General features: G+C 25.6%; 3 protein-coding genes across 6 annotated transcripts; 2 read left to right on the top strand and 1 right to left on the bottom strand.

The window, feature by feature from the left end:
* Window positions 1-591: 591 nt before the first annotated feature.
* LOC132931877 (arf-GAP with Rho-GAP domain, ANK repeat and PH domain-containing protein 2) lies at window positions 592-10,537 on the top strand. 4 transcript variants are annotated; one of them, XM_060997945.1, is made up of 13 exons: window positions 592-798; window positions 3,524-3,616; window positions 5,251-6,699; window positions 6,773-6,956; window positions 7,043-7,160; window positions 7,228-7,449; window positions 7,526-7,929; window positions 7,994-8,236; window positions 8,300-8,545; window positions 8,630-8,749; window positions 8,819-8,901; window positions 9,626-9,667; window positions 9,738-10,537. In XM_060997945.1, the coding sequence occupies exons 3-13, from the start codon at window positions 5,258-5,260 to the stop codon at window positions 9,874-9,876; spliced, it is 3,243 nt and encodes a 1,080-aa protein (XP_060853928.1). In that variant the 5' UTR covers window positions 592-798; window positions 3,524-3,616; window positions 5,251-5,257; the 3' UTR covers window positions 9,877-10,537. The 4 variants fall into 4 exon arrangements, with proteins under 4 accessions (XP_060853928.1, XP_060853927.1, XP_060853929.1 ...); XM_060997946.1 differs by lacking the exon at window positions 592-798 and adding an exon at window positions 1,222-1,483; XM_060997944.1 differs by lacking the exon at window positions 3,524-3,616 and having other exon boundaries at window positions 593-798.
* A 4,850-nt stretch (window positions 10,538-15,387) lies between these two features.
* Window positions 15,388-18,898, bottom strand: LOC132923333 (probable glutamine--tRNA ligase). The gene is made up of 4 exons (XM_060987251.1): window positions 18,767-18,898; window positions 18,348-18,518; window positions 17,416-18,287; window positions 15,388-16,891 (listed from the first exon to the last, which is right to left on the bottom strand). The coding sequence occupies exons 3-4, from the start codon at window positions 18,276-18,278 to the stop codon at window positions 15,472-15,474; spliced, it is 2,283 nt and encodes a 760-aa protein (XP_060843234.1). The 5' UTR covers window positions 18,279-18,287; window positions 18,348-18,518; window positions 18,767-18,898; the 3' UTR covers window positions 15,388-15,471.
* Window positions 18,899-20,346: 1,448 nt separating this feature from the next.
* On the top strand, window positions 20,347-24,412 carry LOC132923336 (zinc finger protein 616-like). Its single transcript, XM_060987265.1, has 2 exons — window positions 20,347-20,553; window positions 21,453-24,412. The coding sequence occupies exon 2, from the start codon at window positions 21,457-21,459 to the stop codon at window positions 22,294-22,296; it is 840 nt and encodes a 279-aa protein (XP_060843248.1). The 5' UTR covers window positions 20,347-20,553; window positions 21,453-21,456; the 3' UTR covers window positions 22,297-24,412.
* The last annotated feature ends 1,126 nt before the right edge of the window (window positions 24,413-25,538 follow it).

Below are 25,538 nucleotides of genomic sequence, written 5' to 3'. Positions count from 1 at the left end.
GTAGCTGCTGGTAGACTGGTAGACGGTAGTGATAGTAATTAGTAACTACTAACTTTTAGATGGTAGCCTGTAAAGCTGTAACTAGTATAGATCGATGTTAAAACGTATATGTATAAATAGGTAAAATAATTAATAAATAATAAAAAAGAGGTAAATGTTAACTGATAAGTAATATAACTAGCTACTTTCTATTTAATACCATAAGCCATACACTATGCCATAAGCTTATATATTATCTTAGTCCTTGTTTAATACATTAAATATGTATCTATGTATTTTTTAAATTAATTATAGGTAGTTAGAAGTGCGATAATGATGGTAAGACGTGGTAAATAAAACGACTATACATACGTTACTATTATACGTTAGTGCTTGACACGTCATTACCACATGGCACATTTTTATATATTCTAAAGTTATTAGTTTATTACGTTGTGTCCTTACAGAATATGATGTGATACCAGTTAGTATACCAAAGAATAATGAGTCACTATCTAGTATCTATAGTCATGATATGAGCATAAAATTGAAATAATATGGTGGAATCAGTGAATCACGATAATTCTTAACTAATCACTATTCAATGAATTCAACAAGTAGTAGTAGTAGTAGGTACTGTATCTGTTTTACTGTTACAATGATAACAAAAACTTACATTTCACAATATTCAGAAATGTTTTTTTCTATTGTAGCTACAGTGTTTACTACATATTAACTCTTCAGTCTTTCTTTAATTTCGCATTAATTCCTCAATCATTTTTCATTGTTATCGGTAGAAAATTACAAAGGATAATCGAGGTAAATAATAATTATTGCTATGCGTATTTAAATTTAAAAATACACACATACTTTAGCGACGCTATTTATATTTTATCAACATTTGTATTTAATAATTTAGGTAAACCAATTTAATTTAAAGATGCATTATGAAAATTAAATCGGTTTGGTATAGTACTACAAAATAGGTTTTACTATTCTATAACAGTATTAAATATGTAATAGTATTAGATATAAGTAAATAACCATTGATTAAATTACTGGTGTTATAGAGGTACCTATAGTTTAGACAGTTTAGTATTATTTAATCAATGCATTATAAACAATAATAATATTATTATTGTAATGCGTATTAGTTATGATTACTTAAAAAACAAAACATGATGTAATCTTTTTGAACAAATTGATATCAGGTTTAATTACAAGTGTTCACTGTACAATATTAGTGAAAATTATCTTTCAATGTTGTTATAGTGTTTTGAATTTTATTTTTTATTTTCACACAGTCAATATATTTAGTAATAAATTAAGTCATTAGAATAAGCTATTTTACTAAAATAGTTATGTAATTACTATGTATTCTTAAGAACTCATTAGATATAGTTTAAAGGTACTATTTCTTATCTGGGTGTAGTAAAATGGTCAGCAACTGATGGACCCCAGTCTGGATTTGAGGGCAGAAAACTTAACCATCAAAATATCTCAAGTAGAATATGTTATTAATTTATTATAAAGACTTTTTTGTCCAGACCTCATTTATTTATCATTTTAAGCTTTTGGTCTAATCGAAATTACTTACCGACCCCTATCATAATATATCTATTAGGTATATGGTATTCAGTATAGAGTAATATAAATGTATTAAGCTATAAAATACTAAATAAGAGTAACCATAGATAGTCTAATAGAATATGCCGAATTGGCCATTTGACCTTAAAACAGACCACATGCAAACACAGACAACACTAAAATACCATTTTTTGGGTTCACATAGAACAATATTGGTAAATAAAATTCACTGTCTTACAGAGTAGGTATTAACAGTTATCAAATTCCTAAGGTCATTTTTTAAATAATTTAAAACATTAATATTAAATTAAGTTAATTACAATCAACCTCGTCTTAGTAATATTATTTTTACTTTTGTTTTGAAAAACTAATGTTTGTAACAGTAACAATAAGAATAAACAAAATTTTCATTTTAAATGTAAATTATTGCTTAAATTTAAATGTTATTGTCATCAAATTTAATGACTACAAAGTTCAAGATTACTTATTTTGTTTTGTTTATGTAGGTATTTCTGTATTTTTATTTATTTTTATTTTAATGTATTTTCATTTTAACTGATATGTCTTATAATCAGTAGTATATTGGAGGGTATACGGGGGTATACGGCGTATACTTACTTCTCAATTTTTTTGTTTAGCGTATACTCTCTAAATAAACGATGATACGCGGGTATACGTATAGCCCCGTATACCTGTTAGAATTTTCAAAAATGAATAAAATGCACTAAAAATACTACAAAAATGACCTTAAAGCATAAAATTCCCTAAAAATACAAAATAAAAACTGTACTATTAAATTCTATGTTTGATGAAATAAATTTCTGTAAAGACGAGCCTCGAATGTAATCGTTAGAAAAAAAGATGCAAATGCATAAAGTTTCGGGCCCTAGCAATCATGATTAGTGCACTAATCACTAAGTTATTGGTAGTTAGTAACCATTATAATTTCTTAGACTGTACTATTTTTTTAAGTTAATCTTTGGTCAAAGTGATAGGTACTGATAATTAGAATAAAGATTGTTAGTTAATTTGAGCGAAGCGAGAAAACATTTTTTTTGATTCAATGTTATAGGTATATCATTGACACCTAAGATCTAATACCCACGAATATTTTTAGCAATACACCACTGCTTATAATCTTATTATTTTCAAAATATTTTTATTTCTTCTGTTCTTTATTATTTTTATTTAATTACTTATGTTTATAAAGTTTAAAGGACAAACTTACAATAAATACACATATCCAAAAAGAAACAAAAATGTTATGATACATGAATAATATATTCTAAGACTAAACAAAAATTTTAATATGAGGAAAACTTTAAAAAACAACGATAATTAGACATAAAGACATCTAAAGAGGTGGAAACCTTCATACCTAATTAAATCTGATACCTATTAGAACAGGTAATCATGGAAAATCAATGTTATCATTCATGTATAAACATGTAGAACATGTATAAAAAATAATATTAGCAGTTTGTATTCTAAGCCGACAAACTCCTAAATATACTTATAGGATTTATTAGTCATAGGTGTGTTTGTAACATAAATAAATTTTATTGAAAATTTCCAACTCTATTATAAATGGAGAAATTTTGAGATCAAATTAAAGGACCAAATTCTAATGACAATCTAATCAGGGTGTAAAACAATATTAATGTAAATAATTTACTTGTGTATTTATGTTAATAAATCTATGCATTTTCAACAATTTGTTTACCTGTAATTAATGATGAAGTTTAAAAGATAATTCTAAATATGATCATCTATCTATTAAAATGTAGTATTACCAGTTACTACTAATCACTATAACCTAATACATTTTTTACATACTTTAATACAATAAAATTAAATATACCTATATATTATATTTTATACTTAATATATATTTTATTATTGTGTTTTTATTTTAATAGAAGAATAATGATAAGTAATAAGTATGCTTATTGTTTAGGTAGATAATAAAGTTATAATATATCATTATTGTCGCACAATTCTACCAAGTTCTTATGGATAATAATGATTTATCATGTTTAATATGATATAAGTAAGTACTATAATAACCAAAACCTAAAATTAAGTTAAACACAATATTTTGAAGAAAAAAAACATTGTTTTAATTTTTGATAAAAAAAATTATTTTCATACTATTAAAGTTTTAAAATTAAAATTTATATTTAAAATAGAACATTTTACCTATTTAAATGTGTATGTACTAAAATGGCCTTGAGTTCTTACTACTTTTGCACAAGTAAATTTTACACATTTTACAGTGTGTGCATATGCATACTTTTTAGATTAATTTCTATACCTATGTACTTTACATTCTAGTTTAATATAATATAGTTGGTTTGGTACAGTTTGTAAGTTTGTTATACCTGTATTTTAGTAATATGTTGGTTTACATTTTTACCGAATTTTAAATTTTTTGCTTATAATTGTTTTAAAACTCATTATAGACAAAAATTAAGACATTAATACTACCTACCTATTTATAAAAAAAAGTTGTCCAAATAATACAGTGAGTTTCTTTTAAATATTTTAATAACTTGATACATTTATAATAATGTAGACATTTATAACATATGTTTTTTAAATAATTTTCAATTTAATAACAATTTTTTGTATACATATTAGGTTTGTCTTTTTTAAATGAAGATAATTTCCATGAATATTGTATTGTAAAATGTTTCACCTTAATTCAATTTTTTAAAAATATTTAAAAGTTAAGCCTTAGAACTCTTTGCATGTTTAATGATTAAGTATTAATTTATTCAATTTTAAATGATTATCATAACCCTTATACTAAGGGTACCTAATATTATAATGCTATGATAATTATATACCAATATATATATTTAGTTTTTGCTTAAACAAGTAAACCTACATGGATACTCAATGAGTTAAATTCATTAATAAATTATTATTTTTAGAAAAAATAATTTTGTTAAGAGAATATTACTAACAAGTTAAATTTTATTTAATGAAATAAATTATGATTTAGCTATAGTTAAAATGCATGAAATGTTGATACTTTTTTTGAAAAAAATAATATTAGAATGAAAAGATAATAGTAATAATAAGGGTTTTTAATAGTATATTTAATGTTATGAAAGTATATAGGTTGTATATAGGTGCCTAATGGCTAATATTATGTATAATAATTTTGTTAAATAATTATTCTTTTCTTAGTAATATGGCTATTATACTATTCAACTTAACTGAAACCATAAAACTGATTAACTTTCTTTATGATAAAAATCTATTGAAATGTTTTCTATTGCTATCTACATAATTGTATGTCTTTCCCCTTTAATTTTATATGGTTTAATTGTTTTTGTCTTATTGTCTTATATTATTATATTTTAATTTTGTTTTTGTTTTTATTATTATATTATTCCAATGATTTTTAATTCTTAGAACAATTATCAACATACCTATTTAATTAGAAATAATTATTAAAAATGATAGTTCATAGTTATTTTTGTTTAAATCTTCATTTTATAATTACATTTTTAATGTTTATCTAGCTAAAGAATGTGCTATTGTTATTTTAATTTAATTTTCTTTTGCAATTTTATCTTAACATTCCATCATAATAGCAGTTAAATATATTAGTAATCATAAATATTATTTAAATTTTTTTTACACGTGATTTTAATAATTGTTTTTAATTTTTAGATGAGTGATGGAGAACACTAACTATCGTCCATTGCCACCTCCTAGGAATAAAGTTACTAGTAAATGCACTAAAAAAAAGCCACCAGTACCATTACCACGCAAGAATGTAAACGTTTATAATAGTGATTTGAAAGATGGTTCAAGTTTAATTTCTTTAAATTTTAAAGAAACAAATGTTTTGTCAAAAAAAAATTTCAAACCAGAAATAAAAATGGCATCTGAAAATGGTCTAGAGCGAAAAAAGTCTGTCATCGAAAATACTAGAAGCATGAGTATTTGCATTGAAAAATCTTTTCGTAGCCTTTTACCTAGACCTACACGACGACATACAATTAGTCAAACATCTGAAGATTTTAAACCAGACATCAGTGAATCTCCAATTGATAATGACATATTTTCTACATTAAGTTTTGACTCTCCAATTCCATCAGACAGTAACTCTGACCGATCATTCAGTAATTATTATTCTGAATCAGATTTTTGTAGTTCACAGCCTCCAAATTTTCCACCACCTCCTTTACCTCAAGATGTATTGTATGATAAGGTACCAAGATCAAGTAATTCTAGTAGCCAATGTGGATCATATTCTACAGAAAACATATATGAACTTATTTTAATTGGACAAACAAAATCACAAGCTTATGAAAACTGGAATCCAACAAGTGAGAAAAGTTATAGCTCAAGTGATACAAGTAATATTAATAATGAAACTAAACATAATAAATCTGATAATGATGAAAATTTGCATCAAACCTGTTTATTTACCAACGAAAAAACACCTAATGATACAAAATCTGTTGTATTACAATTTGATCCTTTACATAATTCAATTATAAATTTATTGGATAAACAAAAAGAAGAAGAAGAAGATTGCTCATTACTACAAGAAATTGATGAAATATTATATTCCTCACATTACAGTACTGTTGAATCTAGAAGTGTTGTAAACTTAAATCTTGAAGATTTAGATGAAAATTTGTATACAATTCCCGAACCTCCAGATCGCTTGGATTCAATTGAAGAACCTAATAATTCATTAGTGTTACAAGACGATAATATAAATAACATTAATTGTAAAGAAGATATTCAAGTTGAACCTGTTTTTGAAGAAAAACCGAGAAAAAATTCTTTAACAAGTTGGCTTAGTATGAAACGTACTTTGAAAAAAGTAGCTGATGGATCAACAGGTTCAGTTAGAAAAATGAAATCAATACTAAAACCAGAAGAAAAAATTGAAAAAGAAGATAATTTAGAAGTAGAAATTTCCAATATCTTTCACAGCGGTATTTTATTTGTTAGCATTGATGAAAAAAATAAAGATTTTGAAAAGAAATGGTGTCAAATAGTGGGTGGCCAATTCAAGTACTCAACTAATAAAAACCAAACAGGAAATTCAATCTCATTATCATCATTATTGAGTATTCAAACTATCAATGAACCTAAACAAAGGTGAATTTATTTTTAATCTGTTAATTTATTTTAATTTCATAATAAAAAACTTTAAAATATTTTTCTTTTGCAGTGAAGGGGAGGATATATTTTGTTTTAAAATAAAGTTTTTGTCACGTCCTCAATCAATTTTGTTTGGAGCTCTATGTACTACAGAACGTCTTGTATGGATGCAAAAATTCTTAGGATCAGTGACTGGTTTATTTCCACTTAAAATATCTTCTGAATTTAGTAGAGCTGGTTATGCAACATTAAAAGTAAGTTCATTAACATAATTTAATTACTTTAATCCTAATAATCATTAATTTGTAATAGTTTCATTTTCAATATCATATATTTATAGGAAGGCATAAACGGTGAATGGAAACAAGCCTGGTTATTGTTACATAATAGAGTATTAACATTTGCTAAACAGACCTGTGGGCCAGAATTGGTTGATTTAAGAAAAGTCAGAAATGTAGGTCAGTATACATTTTATAAAATTGAGTTAATGTCTAACATTATTAATAATAATTAATACAATTTCAGTGACTCAAGAAGATGAGGAATTAAAAATAACAGTATTGGTTGTAGATTATATCACAAAATCAATTTATTTGAAGTTTGATGAAGATTCGGAAATTTTGAATTGGCAACATACAATAAAAGCTGAAACTGTGAATACTAGTCCACATTTAAAAGATCAGCAGCTAAGTAAAGATCAAGTTCCAGTTATCGTTGAAAAATGTTTAAAATTCATTTATGCTCATGGTATACAATATAAAATATTAATGGATATTTTAACAGTTAGAGAATTTTAAAATAAAATAATTTTTTTTTAACACAGGATGTTTGACAGAAGGTGTCTATAGGCGTAGTGGTTCTTGTTCTAATACTACTAAACTTTTATCTGCATTCAGAAAAGATGCTTGGGCTGTACAATTTAGCCAACAAGATTATTCAGTATATGATGTGGCAAGTGTATTGAAGCGATTTTTTAGAGATTTACCAGAACCTGTGCTTACAACTGAACTCCACACACATCTTTGTAATGCGGTAAAATGTAATTGTTCCGAAGATGAAAAAGTAATACTTTACAGAAGTTTATTAGAACGACTACCAGCTATTAATTATGTGACTGTTCGTAAACTTTTGAGTCACTTATATTACATCCAACTTCAAAATGAAAAAAACTTGATGACTGTGCAAAATTTAGCATCAATTTGGGGTCCAACCTTAATGCACATAGAAGTATGTGTAAATAATTCTATTATACAATTTATAATTTGTTTCATATTTTTAATATTTATTTCAGGATAATGATTCACTTAATTGGTCAAAAGTAGAATCTGAAGCTGTAAATGATCTTATACTCTTATATCCTAAATTATTTTATGTAGAAGAAGATGAAATAAAGCGAGAAGATAGAATAATGGAAGCATTAATACAATATAATTTATCAAATGGTAATGTCCCTCAGCCATCAAAACCTTCTGGAGATTTAAAAATTTGGATATATCTTGGTTCAAAAGATAGTGAAAATTGTGTGAATGTCACTGTAAGTTTATAATTTTTAATTTTTAAATAATTATTTTTATATATTTTTTATTTTTTTATTTAGTTGAGTCCAAGTAAAACCGCATTGATGATATGTGATGAACTTGCAAATAAAATGGGAGCCCGTGGTGGATATTTACTTGGTTTACAAGAAGTAGTTTGTAATGGAACAATGATTCGTCCAATTCATCATACAGAGTTGTTATTAGACATAGTACTATTGTGGGCTTATTGGGATGTAAAGTATAGAAAGGAAAATTATATTGTTTGTCTTCAACCAAATTCTTTACTTATTGAAATTCTACCATTTGTAAGTAATAAGTATAATATAACTACCATTTAGGCAATACATTTAAAACTATAATTATAGATTATTAATGATTTTTTTTTATAGGCTAAAGAACATTTAACTATTTGTGCAGAATTAAAATTTGCAGAACAAAAGAGTAAATCGTTTAAGTCTTATTTATTTGAAATAAGTGATAGAAAATTAATATGCTACAAAGATAAATCTGTAATTATTGTTTATTTTATGAAACTTTATGTCTTGTGTACTCTGATTTATTTATAATTTTTGTTTCAGGGATCAACATTATTGTATGAGTGGTTTATTAAGGATTTAATTTGGTATATTGGATTTGAACCTAAAAGAAACCCACATGCTAGGTAAATATAAACTTGTCTATTTATATTTTGTATAGGACAGTAGAAAATCCAGTATCCATTATAAAGTATCTTGGCGTTAAAGACAAGTGTCCATTCTTTCAACTAGATTTACTATTTCTTAATATTAAATAAAATATTTATATACCTACCCAGTTGAATCAATGGCGGATACAGTGGTCCTAAACGGGGGGAGGGGCAATTTTTTAGTTATCAACTAAAATTAATCAATCAATAGTTAGCTAATGGTCCCTTGAATGTGAGATCATGATTAATTTATCAATTTTTTCTTGGTGACTTGGAATTATACCATTTATATCTTATTTTAAAAGAGAATAATCACTATTTTCAGTTTTCATGTATAGCGATTGACCATTCCTGTAGTGGCAAGGCCAAATTCCCCCCACCTTGCTAGCCTATGTTTCCCAAAAACATCATATGAACATTCACAACTAATATTCCTAATAAGTAATATTAATATATTTAATTTGGGGACCACCCAATAGTGTGGGTCATTGGTGGGAGATGCCTAGAAATGGACAATTGATTGGACGATTGATTGTTCTCTTTTTTTGAGACAGCATATAGTAAATATTTTGAGTATTTTTCTCAATTTTAATATATCAATTGTTTGAACTATAATAATATATTATCTTCAATATTGTAATGATTATTTATCAAATATTATTTCATAATTTTTTATACTTTATCTCCTTTTTTTGTTTAGATGGTGTATAACATTCATTTTAAAGAATGACCTACCTAAAGAGTAAGTATAGCATAATTGGAATTCATCATGTATTTTATCAATTAATGCATTTTAAACTAATCATTTTTAGACTAAGAGATAATTTTGGTTGGTCAATTGCTGGTACTACTAAAGAAGATCATTTACGATGGATGGCAGCATTGTTATTAGCTGAATATGGAGTTAATCAGATTACACCTCCAGTGACCATTAATTTATTAGATTATTAAAATAATTTTAACAAAGTATTTTATTAGCTGAACATAATCATACTATTTATAACTTAATGATTAATGTTGTACTTACAGTTTAATGTATGTAACATTACAACATTTTGTATTGCTAATTTAAAAAAATTTTATATCAATGTTTTCAAAAATTTGTCAATAACATATAATCATTAATGTAAACAAATTATAAAGTTGAATTGTATATACTATTATTTCAAATATTATTTTTCTATAATATTTGTTGTATAACACGGTCAAATTAATTACAATATTTAAATAATAGTTGATAAATCAATTATTCAGAATTTAGTTGATAATCAATGATCTCATTTAAATTTACAATATGTTTGTAATCCCGAAAGTCTGAATTGTTGTTTAAATAAATAGAATACTAATCTTGCCATTCTTGGAATTCATACTAGTCGAATTATTATCATGATTTTATGAATTATTCGATTTGATTTTTGTAGTATTGTTAAAATAAACAACAAATATTAATTTATAATTTTTTATATGATACGGTGAGGTTTAGGAACTAAAATGCATACTGATAAAGAAAAATTTTTGTATTTTTTATTTTTAAAATACCCCAGAAGAAGAATACTCGTTTATTATACACTCCCAATAGCAGTTATTTTTTATTTTCTTAAAAATAAATGATTTTAGATAACTATGGCCACAAGTGTTTGTTTTACTGTGATATTGTGTAATTAAACAATATTAAACAATTTATATTAAAATTGAATCAATTTTTATTGTTTTTAAATTATACCATGTTTTGTTGAAATTGAAAATATTTGACAAAATTTAATTTGGAAATGTTTATAAAAATAATATACCTACTCTTTAATTATATAAAATATTCTGGTGCTATTAATGTTATTATTTAATTTTAAGGTTTTAACATATAAAATTATTTATTTGTCTTCATTTTTATTATAGATTATTTAATTTTTATTAATACAATATTTTATGTTTTTCAATTTTTTTGAATCTTTTTAGATTTGTAAATTAAGATTATGATCATTTATGGTAATATAGAATTATTGATATTTTTTTATATTAATAATGTTATTTTTTATTTACCTAATCATTAAAAAATATAGTTAGTATTAATAGAATTGCTGTCCATTGATTTGAAAATAATAATTGTCATTGTGACTGTTTTTTAAATTATTGATTTAGCCATTTTATTATTGCCTATACCTATTGGCTATTGGTCATAATAGACAGTTCTTTTGTCTTATGGTGTAGATTTAAAAAAAATACCCTTCTGGGATAGGGTAGGATAAGTTTTACACACTAATCGTATCGGAATAATAATCGGGAAATTCCATTCAGATAGTAATAACAGAATAATATAACAATAATAATCTAATTTAATAAAAAAAAATTATGTATACCCTGCGGGCCTGCGACTAGCGACTATAGTCTAGTCTATTCGATTCTACATGGTACAGCTAAATTGTACCATGTTTATCTCTTAAACTAATGTTTAAAATAGTAGCTTATCCCCTGTTGGTGATTTATAATTATATTTATAAATGTATAGTCTGACCATTTATGTAAATAATTAGTATAATTAGGGATTTAAATCACTTATTATTTGAACTTTATATATTATTATTATAAGTTAAAGAGTTATATCATAAGTATATTGATTACGTTTGTAACTTTATTCAACAGGCTATGGTGTTTTTTTGGGTTACGTACCACCTAGATCCCGCGACAAGTAGATCCACGTACGTCAACTGGATCCCTTTGGAGTTTGGACATTTAGAACCTCAAAGACAATTTAGATTCCATATTAACTATAATCTCCCACGTCATTTAGGTACCCAGAAATCGGCGGTAATTTAAAAAACTTGTCTAAAAAAAATACTTAAATAACAATTTAAATTTAAAAAATATTATGAAATAGTATGAAGTATAAGTAAGTTACATGGCGTTAGTGAAATCTCTAATTCCATTAATTATGATATTAGATTCGATGTTTTAAATAAGTAGTAACGTTTCAATACATTCTAATATACACGATATATGAATTATCGATTATGTTAATGTAGAACTTATATATAATTTTTAAAAGAACTTGCTCAAATACCTATTTATTATAATAGGTGAGTACATTAAAACCTAACCATTAACCTAACAGGGTGACTATACTTATTTACAAGCATTGTATGGCCACTTATTCCTTTAATGTTAAATTTATGTTGGACTTTCAAATTTTAGAGTTAACTTTACCTAAAGGCCATATTTTTAAATTCAAGTACACAGAAGTTGTACATTGTTTAAGCTATGTCATGTAACGGTGTAGACTTATTTTTTTAAATGAGAAATAACCTTTTATTGCAAATAATTAAGCAAATTATTTTTTTGAAAATATTTATTATTATTATTTATTATTTCGATAATCAAATAAGCATTAAAAATAAAGTTAAAAACTAATTTACTGCGTGTAAAACGTACCTATAATATGATACATTAGAGAGGCCCATGGTAGATAATAAAATAATCTCGCATTTCATATAATATAAACACGACAAAACCAACATAGCTAACGATAACTAAATTAAATTAAACTAAAAATAAATTTGTACAACAATTTTGTGGTGCGGATAACCGACGTTCTACTGTATTATCATGGACGGACGGTGGTCTTATTCTTAATACACTACATAATGTTAAATAATTTAAAAACTACTCGTTCAAATGTTAGATTGGATACACTTTTAATTTTCAAAAAAATCATCTATTTGACTATTTAACAATTGTTTGGTATATCGAATATAGGATAGTAAACACTGACATCTGACGCACAGTTCGCAAATATCGATGACAATATTGTCACTAGCGCTATTGATAAAAATATATTTCATACAATGCTTGAGCGTTGAGCCCAATAGCTTTCAAAAGCAAACGGAGAGTGAATCTGCCCCCTACACCATGGATTTATACACATAAATAATAGATAAGTGAACATTTATCTATGATACAATTTAAAATAATAAATTAATAACACATTAATGATTAACATATTATAACAATAACCAAACAAATATAAACAGAGCACATTTATTCAGTTTTACCTATTAACAATTAAATCAAAGCTATAATGCTCAAATATAGCTGATGCTAATTTAGTTATGTTTAAAATTTAATACAATAGTATTTAACATAACTATACAAACTATACAAGAATACTGAATAAAATAAATATTGTATAAATTCAAAATTTTTAGTTAAGAACTATATAATGTATTTATAATGGTAGTTTTTCCTATGTATCATCTAAACATAATAATCACAGATAGATAAAATAGTCTTAACATTTATTGAATAATTCACGCAAAATATACGGTTATTAGTTGTCATTGTAAACTGTTGCGTAGTGAAGAGTATTAATTCAATTTTCAAGGATTTTGACCCATATATTAATTTTTGCTACTAAAAAATACTAATAAAGCACGCAAATATAATTGTCTATAAAGAGCTCAAAATGAAATACAATTATTTGAAAATTATACCATTTATAGAAAAAATGATAGTATAAATACTTAGTAATAGTAAACATTTTAAATTTTACGGTTATTCGTTTTTGAATTTTAAGATTTTCTGCTTGTCTAAATTCTCAATTAATCTTTATTCATTATTCATATAATTATATTTGTTACTTACAGTGGTGGAATTAGCGTCAGGCAAAGTAGCCAATAGGCAGTTCTTGTTGCTTTAGCGTGGCAATATTAGGCCAATATGTTATTAAAAATACTAGGCTTTTTAGATTTTGTAAGTTCATTTTTATAATTAATGTTTACGTTTACTACGTAACTAGGTACTGTAATATAATTTATTATTATTGTATTGTATTGACGCAGACCCGTGCCGCGAGGGGGGGTTAGCGGGCATACGCCCCGGGCGCTTAAAAAATTGAAATGCATAATGATAAATAAAATAGGGGCTCTGTTAGACATATAGTAGGTAATACATTTTCATAATACAAACGTTAAATTAATTTTATAAATATTAAATTTATCAAGTGCTGATTATCGAATTATTATTTACTATTATTAAAGACGAAAGATTATTATTTTTATTAATTTAATGAATGGTATTACCCCCATGTCTTCTTTCTAATTAAATGGGTATTTGATTATTTTTATCAATTTATTTTAACAACAACATTCAAGACGTATATTTAGTTTTCATATTTGGATATTCCTTAAATTACTGGTTAGTAAACACACGGAATAGATGATAAACATTAGCGATTATTTTAGTACTCACTACTAACAGGCTTGTAATATTTTATTTTATGATATTCGTATGCATAGCCGCATGGGGTTTCACTTGGTCACTTGGAGTCTTGGAATACATTTTTTCAACATGTAATTCAGTTTTAGATTTGTATTTTGTTGAATTACATAGATCAATAAAGTAATCCAGACTCATTTAAGTAAAATTAATAAACACATTTTAATACGGGTTCGATCCAGGAACGACCAAAACTCGAATAATATCTTATTTAGATACTAATGTTGATAGTTTAATAATATGAATATTACTATATACAATGAGTGAACATTTCGTTAGTATAATTAATAAATATTTAGCAATATTTTGTTGAAGGCACTTGAAGCTATATGCTTATATAGTTAAATACAGTTTATTGTATCATTTGTATCATGCAACTCAAGTGAAAAGTTTCTTCGGTTAATGCATACAAATATAGTCAATGAAATAAGTCTTATTGAATAATATCAAATATGCCATTAATTATTATTCTAAAACATTAACTTAGGTACCTAATATTTAAATAATATACTGATAACAATTCGTATTATATTGTCATATTAGGTACCTATTTTACTGAAACTGGTAATATATATTATACAACTAACAAGTCTATACTACTATTACTACTGCTACTAGTCTACTGACTACTACTACATAAATATGTATTAAGTCCAAGTATATAATACTATCAATGTGATACATTGATATAATTGTATTTATACTAACCATTTACATAACATTTACGTTTTTCTAAAGGAGAATAAATTTCAAAGGAGAATTAAGTTCAGGGACAAACACAAATTTTAAAACAAAATGTTTGTTATTTTGTTATTTATTCAGAAAATCAGATAGAAACACAAATAATTGGTATATTTCTTTACCTATTTTAAGTATTCTAAAAATTTCAAATGCAAATAATAATCGACTTGAAAAAAAAAATTGAAAATCTTGAACGTAGTTGTCTAGCAGAACTTCTTAAGATTATCTTGTTGTTAAAAAACCATGTTGCTACAACTAACAAGGGCTGAGGAAAATAGGAACTATGAAAGTATGCTTTTACGATCAAATTTTGTAGAATGGCATAAAAAACCATGTATTGAATAAGGGAACTATTACTTAGGTCACAGTTATGTTATATTCGTATAACTGTGACTTTTGCTGTGGAAACATCCTATAAATAAAATATATATTTTTTAAGAGAACAATAAGTCATCATTTTATTAATAACATAATTTTATTGAATATTTAAACATAACATAAATAATCAAATATAAATATGCAATTCTTACAATAAAATCTTTATTTTGAAGAACCATCTTTTAATGTAATTGTTCTGTTAAACACTAATTTAGTATCATTAGAATCCAAATCCACACAAAAATATCCCAATCTTTCAAATTGATAATTCATTAACACCGCTGATTTTAATATATGTATGTCAGCATAAGCATTGACTATTTTCAATGAATTTGAATTAATATCACTAAGATAACCATTTGGCACTTGATTAGTATCTTCTGGATTTTTATGCATAAATAATCGATCATATAATCTGACTTCAATCTCGATAGGATTTGAAACCCAATGTATAAATGCTTTTGGTTTTGGTGCAGTTTTAACATCTGTTGCTTCAACATGAATTTCTTCTATAGTTGTCCCAACAGTTATCACTTTAATCACTTTGATTACAATTCCTGCATATCTTAAACCAACAGTTTGATCAATGGTTAAACGACGATAATCTTTATCTGGATTTTGACTAAAATCACTGGATTCGATATATAACACTGATGAGAACTTGATATCGTGCCAACCTTTATCTGGATCACTAGGAAAATCAGGAACACTTAATGAATATGCCTTATTTAATTTGTCAAAGTTGGTTATTATTATTTTCAAAGGCTCTAGGGCAACCATAGTTCTAGATGCTGTAAGATTCAGGTAATCTTGAACTTCAGATTCGAGCATTTGTGGATCAACAATAGCTTGAGCTCCAGTTACACCCATACGGGCACAAAATGAATTTATAGATTTTGCAGGAAAACCCCTACGCCGCAATGCTGATAATGTAAACAATCTAGGGTCGTCCCAATCATTAACAATTTTATTTTCAATTAATTTACCAATTTTTCTTTTTGATACAACTGTATAGTTCATATTAAGTCGACCATATTCCCATTGTACAGGGCAATAAAGATCTAGAGAATTACACAGCCAGTAATATGTAGATCTTCGATTTTGAAATTCTTTAGTGCAAAGAGAATGTGTAATATTTTCAATAGAATCACAGAGACAATGGGTATAATCATATGTAGGGTATATACACCATTTATCTTTAGTACGATGATGTGGCAAAAATTTGATACGATAAGCAACTGGATCTTGTTTACCTTCTTCAAGAGTGACTTTCATTCTTAATGTAGCTTCTCCTTCGTCAAAAATTCCATTTTTCATATCATTAAGTAAAGACAGATTTTCCTCAACTGGACGATTTCGCCATGGAGACGGTGGTGGATTAAATCCTTGCATGTCTTGTTGTTTTTGATGACAGACATAAGCCAATCCTTTTTTTGTTAGAGCAATAGCCCAATTATAGAGTTGATCAAAGTAGTCTGAAGAATGGGTGATTCTATGAGGTTTATAGCCTAACCATTCTACCATTTCTTTAATACCTGTAAAATATTTTTCTTCTTCTTTCTCTGGATTTGTATCATCATACCTAGAAGTACACAAAAGATGATTACAACAATTTTAATTTTACTAATAGGGTTCAGATTTGAAGATAAATGCCTTTTTTTTTTATCAATAATGATAGAAAATTAATTATTATATAAAACTATGTTACATTTAATTTCTAAAATTAAGGGTAAATATTATTTTTACTTTTTTCTTTTTTATATTATTTGTTTAATTACAAATTGATCATAATAGTTAAATAAATATTTACAGTACAAATCAATAAAAGCTTACAAAGACTATATATTTTTGATGTTATGCTTAAAGTTATCTTTAATGAGTATAATTTATTATTGTTATTACTTTATTATTTGCATCGATAAAGTATTCAATAAACTTAATTTAGAGTTTATCAAAATAACTATAATACCTAGAATAAAATTTATTTTTGATGGGTAAATATAAGATTGTGTTAAAAAATGTTTTTTATTGCCCTTTTTTATATTCTTTTTTTTACTTTAAAATACAGACCCTATTTATCAATAATATTAAATTTTATGTCTTTACCTGAGAATACATTCACCACTAGAAGCTTTAGCAAATCCAAAATTTATATTTATAGCCTTGGCATGGCCAATGTGTAAAATTCCATTAGGTTCTGGAGGGAATCTAGTGATAACTTTGCCACTAGTTTCTTTTAAATGTTGTGTTAATAACATTTCTGTATTTTTTGTAATAACATAACCATCAGTTTTAAAATTTTCTCCAGGCTTATGGAAGTCCACTTTACTCATTATCTCTTCAATGGACAGCGGTTTATAAACAAGAGTCTTCTTTTCTATAGATTTGATTTCTTTGACTTTTTTCTGCTTTTGAACAGGTGCTAAATCAGCTTCAGTTTTAGCACCTAAAATATTTAAAATTTGACAATCAACTTCATTTTTTATAGCTTTTCCGTCAGCCCACACCAGTTGTTTTCTAACTTCTTGCATTAAACCACCTGTGTTAAACTTATATCTTTTCTCTATTAATTCATTCTTATTTTGAGTTATAATGTCTTTAACTGTCTGTTTTATTTCGTCTAGTGTAATAACAATACCAACCCCACATGCTTTATCCAACTCTAAAAAATCTATATTTTCAGATATTAATGAGCGTAAGTAATCCAAACAGCAATCAATTTTTTGGGGAGTATCCAATTTGTTTTCAAATATATATAAATCAATCAGACCTACATACTTAGAATCTTGACTTTTTAACTTGGAAGCTAGGTGGTACAATAAAGTGCCATAATTAGTTAATGGTTGATCTGTTTTCGGAAATTCATTGATGACACTTTTTAAATTGGTAGTCAAATTTTTATTCTTTAATGTTTCTTTAGCCTTAGCCTCAGAAAGACCAATAGACACAAACAAATCCAAATCAGACATTTTCAATATCTGAAATAATATTATTTTAAAACAAAATAATAATAAATAATAGTAATTAATTATTTTTACCTATATCTATTACAAGACTTTGAATATCTTTTGTTCTAATTAGAGCACTTGAAATAATTCCTATTGGAGTATGTAAATCTTCAACAGCAATATGGTTGTAGGCTCCAGTCGTTACAACAAATGTAGCTTTCACTTTAGAATTATCATATAATATGGCAGTACAATGTTTATCTAAAACATTAAATTTTGTATATTAATATTATGTATTTATTAAATCTATGAAAATCTTTAAGTTAATTTGATATTGATTAAAATCATCAAAATAGAACAGACATTTATCAGAATACACCAATATTACCTGACCTATCCATGCCATGTATACATATTAGTTATAATTTTAATTTATTTTACTTAATAGTTAAGACCCATAAGTAATTTTAGAGAAGCTCAGTAGTGTCATACAAATAGGTATTGCTCACATTTGATAGTTATACCCATAAAAATGTTAATGGATCCAGTCTATGTACAGTATACAATTATAATGGATGTCTAGACCTCATGTTTATGGAGTTTCCATGGACAATGAAACAAATTTATGCGTGTGAGTGTGTACTGCAACAATAGTGAAATTTTAAGTATGGTTATATTAGCTATTGAGATATCATAATTGTATAATTGTCAATGGAAGTAGCATTTTAAATAACTGGAAAACAGTATTCTTTTTTTTATATTAGCATGTATAATAATATACTCTAAGTCTAAACATTAATCATAATGTAATCTAGATTTATAGAAAAAATAGATAAAATTAATTTCTCTAAATGATTGAATTCATACAATATATTTTTGTGATTCTGTTATTAAACAGAGCAATTATTTTATCAAACAACACTAATTATTTCAAAATATATTACATTTTTAAGTTTTTGAATGATACATATTTAAATTCATATTCTGAAGCAGAATATTTTTCAGATTATTTCAAAATATATTTTTTTTCTAAATGTTTTATTTCAACTACCTAGAAATAATGAATTTTGTTCGACAAAATAATCCACCCAGGTATAATATACCAATCGTAATCGTGACGTATTGAGTGGTATTTACGTGGATCATAATAAAATGTAAAAATACTTGCCTTCTAGTTTTGAAATTATGCCGAGGAATCGTTCTCTCAAAAAACTGGCTGCGATCTGCTCACGGCTGTCCATATACGAATTGTAGAAATTTACTTATGGACCAAATAACTAAATTACTGAAAGTGCTTGCGTGAAACAGGATATGGTCATGTGGACTATTATCACTTCAATCGTCTGTAGTTGTAAACGTACGTGAAAACAGTTCGCACTTCGCACTAATCGCACTTTCGTACTCGTCTTCAATTTTGAATTTGATAATAAGTGATACGCGGAAGTCTCACCACACAGCTGCAGACAGTCGTGCAATGTTGATCTGCGCCCTGCGGTACTCGGCTGCGTGGGCGGCAGGCACTTGTATGATGGTAGTAACGGACTTCTTCGAAGCACAGCGCACACATAATATACCCTTAAATCATAATATCATATTAATATACTATAAGTCTATAACATCATTCTGCTTTAATCACAATATAAAAATATAAATATCATGTAATAGTTTATTTCACTGACAACATTAATTAATAATAATAATATTTACCACTTTATGCGATGTTTTGGTGTTTTAGTTAACTACCACCATTGGTACTTACCACTTTGGTAGTACATGAATATACAGTGGTAAAAGCGCCATATTAAAAAGCTGATAATATTATTATTATTATTTATTTATTTAAAATTTAAAATGTTATTGCTACTCAAACAATTTAATGAAGACGTTATGACGGGTGGTTTAAAAATCCTGCTGGATTTTTTTTATAATTATTACTCATTTTAACTTTTAAGCCTTTAAGGATCACGTATTGATGTCGTACCGACGCATAGCATTTATCACGCGACCAATCGTATGGAGATAAACAATCGAAATGGATAGGGATATACGTTCCCAACTTTGACGGCTCGCCCATATCAACAACAATATTACATATTTTTATTTTATTCAACTTATACTTATAATAAATAATAATAATAATTGTATATTTTATTTAATATATTCCAAACGCAATTAATGCATTGTTTACTAAACCAATACTGTAATTTAATACATATACATTTTTAATTTTTAAGTGATTAAATAAGTTTTACACGTATTATATTAGATCAGTTACCAATACACTGAGTTTATATAGGTAAGTCAATTTAATCAAATGTGTATTTTAATAGTTTCTTACAATTTACCATAGGTAACCTTGTATCTATCTAGTTAAAAGCTACCTATCCATAATGTTGGGTAAATGTTTACAAAATTATAATTTATTATTAAGCTGTGAAACTAAAATAATATCTTTATCGTTCTACTGCACTTTTTCTGAAATATCTAGTGGGTACTTAATATTTTTATTATTATGTATAAAATATTTTTGTAAATGTTTATAAACTTAAAAATACTCCATTTTTATTAGATTTGTAGAATATTATTCATTGTTCATCTTAAACAATAGTAAATAATAGTTGATATTGTGAGTTATCATATTAGTTGATACCAAATATTTGTTTAAATTAATTTCTTATAATACTTGGAAAATTATATTTATAAATAGATACCTATATAAAAATAATTTTATAATTCAACAATAACAGCCAAGTAAAAATGTATATATAATATACCTGTTAAACAATTTTTGGAGTAACTATTGTGTTAGGTAACACATATTAAGTAGAAATTATAACATGAGAATCTTATTAGTGCCTACTGCAGTTTAAGATGCAGGTATATCTTAAATTTCGGAGGATTGCTTTTAATTAATTCTTATTCTTATTTTTAATTTCATTTTTGAAATTTAACAATCTGTACATTCTTAGTGCAATAATCAGAGAAGGATTTGAATTGAAATTGACAGTAGTGTGGCTTGAGTGGAAAGACCATCTAACGGCGGTATTCCATCTATTCTTCTTTTAAATTCTAACATTACTAAAATAAATTATATATACAGATTTATTATGTGATATAAATTATCTTTGAAATAAAATTAGTTAGATAAAAATATTTAAATTTTAGTTTTTATATGGTGTATTAAATTGTTTTCAGTGTTATGATGGGCGATGTGACTGCTGAAAGTCCTCCTGCTGATGATTTAAACAACTCTGGTTCTTCTTCTTCATCATCATCCGATTCTGATGGCGAATCAAGTAGTTCATGTACCAGTTCTAGTTCTTCTTCTTGCTCTGAAACACCTAACAACCAGTGCAAAAATTCTAGTTTTCCTAATTGTGATAATGATGCTCCACAGTCGAATGGTCAATCTGAATGGATAGTTTGTCAGCTTTGCCTTTACAAGGTGAAAACACCTTTACAATTAAAACAACATATGCGAATGCACACTGAACATAAAATACATCGTTGTGCCATCTGTAATAAAACATTTGAACAAGCTACTCGACTAGAAAAACATATAGCCATACACTGTGGTACAGATAATCGTTTTGAATGTTCACTTTGTGGCAAAGTGTATAAACTTAGAACTCAAATTGTCAGCCACATAGCAGCACACAAAAAACAAAACGCTGGACGTCGTATTTCATATACATGTCAAATTTGCACAAAAAAATTTTCAAATAAGTCAAAACTGAAGGAACATGTATCAGGACATGAAAATGGGACATTACATTCATGTGATGTTTGTGGGCGAACTTTTAAATTAAATTCATATCTTGTTGTACACAAAAGAACACATGAGATGAGTGTATCTTATACAGGTGATAAACCATTCACCTGTTCAATGTGTAACAAGTCATTTTTGAGCAAAAGTAACCTAGACCTACACATGTTGGTTCATAATTACGTTAAAAAAGCATCATATAGCTGTGACATATGTGGAAAAATATTTATGCGTAAATATAACTATGATGCTCATGTTAAAATACATCAATAGTTAGTAAGTTTTTACCATTATAATTAACAGTTATTATTATAACATAATTCTCCAAAAGTCCTAAAACCATTATTATTTAAAAGTGTTTGTGAATTTTTATTTTGAAAACTAAGAGCATTATTTTTTAAATACATAAACTCAATAAAGTATATATTTAATGATGGCTTCTTGAACTATTGTTTTAGTAATTTTATTAAAAATTAAATTATCATATCATTATTTTCCATTACTACAATTTTTATAAAATAAAATTGGATGATAAAGAATCTGTTCGTTATAAATAAACAATTTTTTCTGTTAAATGAAGATAGTAATTTACCAGGTTTAAAACTCTTGATTTCCATTGTGACCATAAAATATTTATAATTGTTTTCTTAGTATTTATTATTGATTTTACATACTCTTTTATTCATACAAAAAAAAAAAATAATAATATTGTTCAACAAATGTGTATTTCATAAATAATGTATAAATCCAGTATGTATCCAAGTAACTAGAGTAACTATGTTCCAATATATTAATTTAAGTCCGTTTATATTATGTATATAGTGAAAACTTAAACCGTACAAAACCATAGTTTATTTAAATGTTTTATTATTTATTTATTTTATTTTAACGTGTATTATAAATTGTATTTAATTGTGTATTTTAATATAGAGAATAAACTTTTGTTCTTGATTATAATCAGATTTTAAATAAATAGCATTGATAAGGATCATATTAGGCAGATAATTTTTTTGTAATTATATAAACTTCTAGAAAAATAATGTAATGATTTTACTATTTTAGAATAACTTGTATTTCTTTTTTATATTGTAATATGTTTATAATCATTCCAAGACAAAATGTCTATTGAAATTATATTATACTAATTATTGTGTATTTTCTGAAGTGTTCTATATAATATATTTTATGTATATCACTAAAATATACAAATTATAATATTGTATATACTACCAAATTTTGAAAATCTTAATTTTTGATATAATGATATGAAATATTTATTCATTTATTTTATAAAAAAAAAACAATTGTGTTCAAATTTTAAAATTACATTGCTTTTTATTTTTATTAATAATCAAATATTAAAAAAAAAATGAAAAACAAAATTGAGATTACGATAAGATTTATTACATACTGGAGGTAATGTATTTTATTTTTTCTTACCAATGAATAGATCATTTTCTATTTGAATGTAACTTTAAATAAACTAAAATATCTACTCAATATAACTATTAGCAGTAATATTCTCTTATAATAATATGATTATTTAGTATCATTGTTAACTAAAAAATAATGGATAAATAATTTCTATGTAATTTATTTTCATGTTGTGTTTTGAATTTATTCACAAGTAAGAGTATAGCTACAATTTAATTGTTTATTGATAGTACATACCATGTTAATATTACTGTAATGTTTGATATCAAAAATAATTTTACACATCTTGTGAATCAGATTTAATTGATCAAACCATGATTGATAAAAAATGCGTATATGTATTGAATTGGTGTCTTTTGTTTCACTTAATGATTTTTATTTAAAATTTTGAAATTTTGTGCTAGTAGTTTATAGATAAATGAAAAATACGAGCATGATGTTTAATAATATACGTATATGTACATTTTTCAATTAATAACTAAAAAATGATCATATTTTATTTTCAGTCTGTATATTTATACAACTATAATGTATAGTTCCTTAGTGATAAAAAAAAACTATGTAATTTACTTTTGTGGCATTTCTAATTTAATTTGTTCCAAAAATTAAGTTTATTTTCAATATTTTCATACTTAATTTATAGACATGAGTGATGTGTACTCAATATTTTTTGTTAATAAGGACCTAATTTTTATTATCAATAGATACCATACCAATTAATAATAGATTTTATAACATAAATGTTTTATGTTGAAATTTTTATTATTTTAATGTGTTGTTTTTTTTCTTGCCATTGCATTTGTTCTGTTAAAAATTTACATTTTTTTTTAACTTATAAATTGTCTATAGGTGCATGATAATAATTTTTAATTTATTATAAACCTACTTATTTTCATCATCACTACCTATGTAAATATTATAGATTTTTGTGAACTATATACCTACCTACCAAATATTAATGTGTTATTTTTTTCATATTCTATTTATATTCCTTCACTAAAATTTAATAAAGTATTCTAGTAACATTTTTATCTGACATTCATATTAATCAGTGGCGTAGCCAGGATTTTTTTTCGATGAGGGTTGATCAATTTTTGTAAAGTACAATTTAAAAATGTTGTAGCAATTTCCAAAGACCTTTAATAAGTAGGTAATTAAAATAATTTTTAAATTTTCTTGATATTTTGGGGGTGGGGGGCTGCAGCCCCCTCAGCCCTCCCCCTGGCAACGCCACTGAATTATTAATTACTAATCATACTCTTAAATTAGCATTGAAAGAAAATTAAAAATATTTTCTTATCAAAGTAAATACCAAATAGATTATGCATAGTGCATACTATTTATTGTGCATTTCAGTATTTGCGATCATAGAGTATTATGTACTTACAACAAATGTGTAAATAAGAATATGGATTTTAAGGAAACGAGAGACTCGTAGGAAAATCGTTCATTTATACCATTAGAATATTAAACTGATATGTTTTTTTTTAAATTTAAGAACATGTCTTCGTCATTTTTATTTGAGTAGTTTGAGTCGTCTTTTAGGGGCTGATAAATTTCTAGCTTTATGATGACCTATAATATATTAATATGTCCAGTAGTAGTTAAGTATTTTGTTAATGAGGAAACTAATTGAAATTTATTCTTATTCTACGTTTTCATTACAAAAATTAGATTAAATATTGTTAATTATTTTTGTGTGAAATACAAAAATCTTTTCTTTTTTTTCTGACAGAAATTAAGTTGGTCTTAATATGCATTTTTAGGAAGATCAATAGGTATAAGAAAAATCTATATTTATAGTATAAAGTAATAACTAATAAGTAAATAAACAAACTTTGATTTTTTAGAAATACTTATTGATCCTATAAAAGTAAATCCACGTGGGTCATGATCATAAGCGCAATTAAGAGGGGCGGTGGGGCTTAGCTTCATCTATTGCTATAGACCTCCACTCAAACATTTTTTTTTTAGAGGTTTTGTTATGACGTAAAATATCATGAGTATCCAGTATATAGACCTGAGCTTCAGCGTTCAGCTCCTCCAAATGTCTAACACTATTCGCGCATATGATCGCGATA

Source organism: Rhopalosiphum padi, chromosome 1 (assembly GCF_020882245.1).
Source record: "Rhopalosiphum padi isolate XX-2018 chromosome 1, ASM2088224v1, whole genome shotgun sequence".
Classification (NCBI taxonomy): domain Eukaryota; kingdom Metazoa; phylum Arthropoda; class Insecta; order Hemiptera; family Aphididae; genus Rhopalosiphum; species Rhopalosiphum padi.
Note: the sequence above shows the minus strand (reverse complement) of the source record. Positions and strands in the feature narration are given on the sequence as shown.

Bases quoted from the DNA above. Each gene is read 5' to 3' on its own strand.
- LOC132931877 (XM_060997945.1), top strand. From the start codon at position 5,258: ATGGAGAACACTAACTATCGTCCATTGCCACCTCCTAGGAATAAAGTT. The intron at 7,450-7,525 runs GTATACAATATA...TTTTTAACACAG, and splicing joins AAAATTCATTTATGCTCATG to GATGTTTGACAGAAGGTGTC. The intron at 7,930-7,993 runs GTATGTGTAAAT...TATTTATTTCAG, and splicing joins CAACCTTAATGCACATAGAA to GATAATGATTCACTTAATTG.
- LOC132923333 (XM_060987251.1), bottom strand. From the start codon at position 18,278: ATGTCTGATTTGGATTTGTTTGTGTCTATTGGTCTTTCTGAGGCTAAG. The intron at 16,892-17,415 runs GTAAAGACATAA...GTGTACTTCTAG, and splicing joins AGTGGTGAATGTATTCTCAG to GTATGATGATACAAATCCAG.
- LOC132923336 (XM_060987265.1), top strand. From the start codon at position 21,457: ATGATGGGCGATGTGACTGCTGAAAGTCCTCCTGCTGATGATTTAAAC.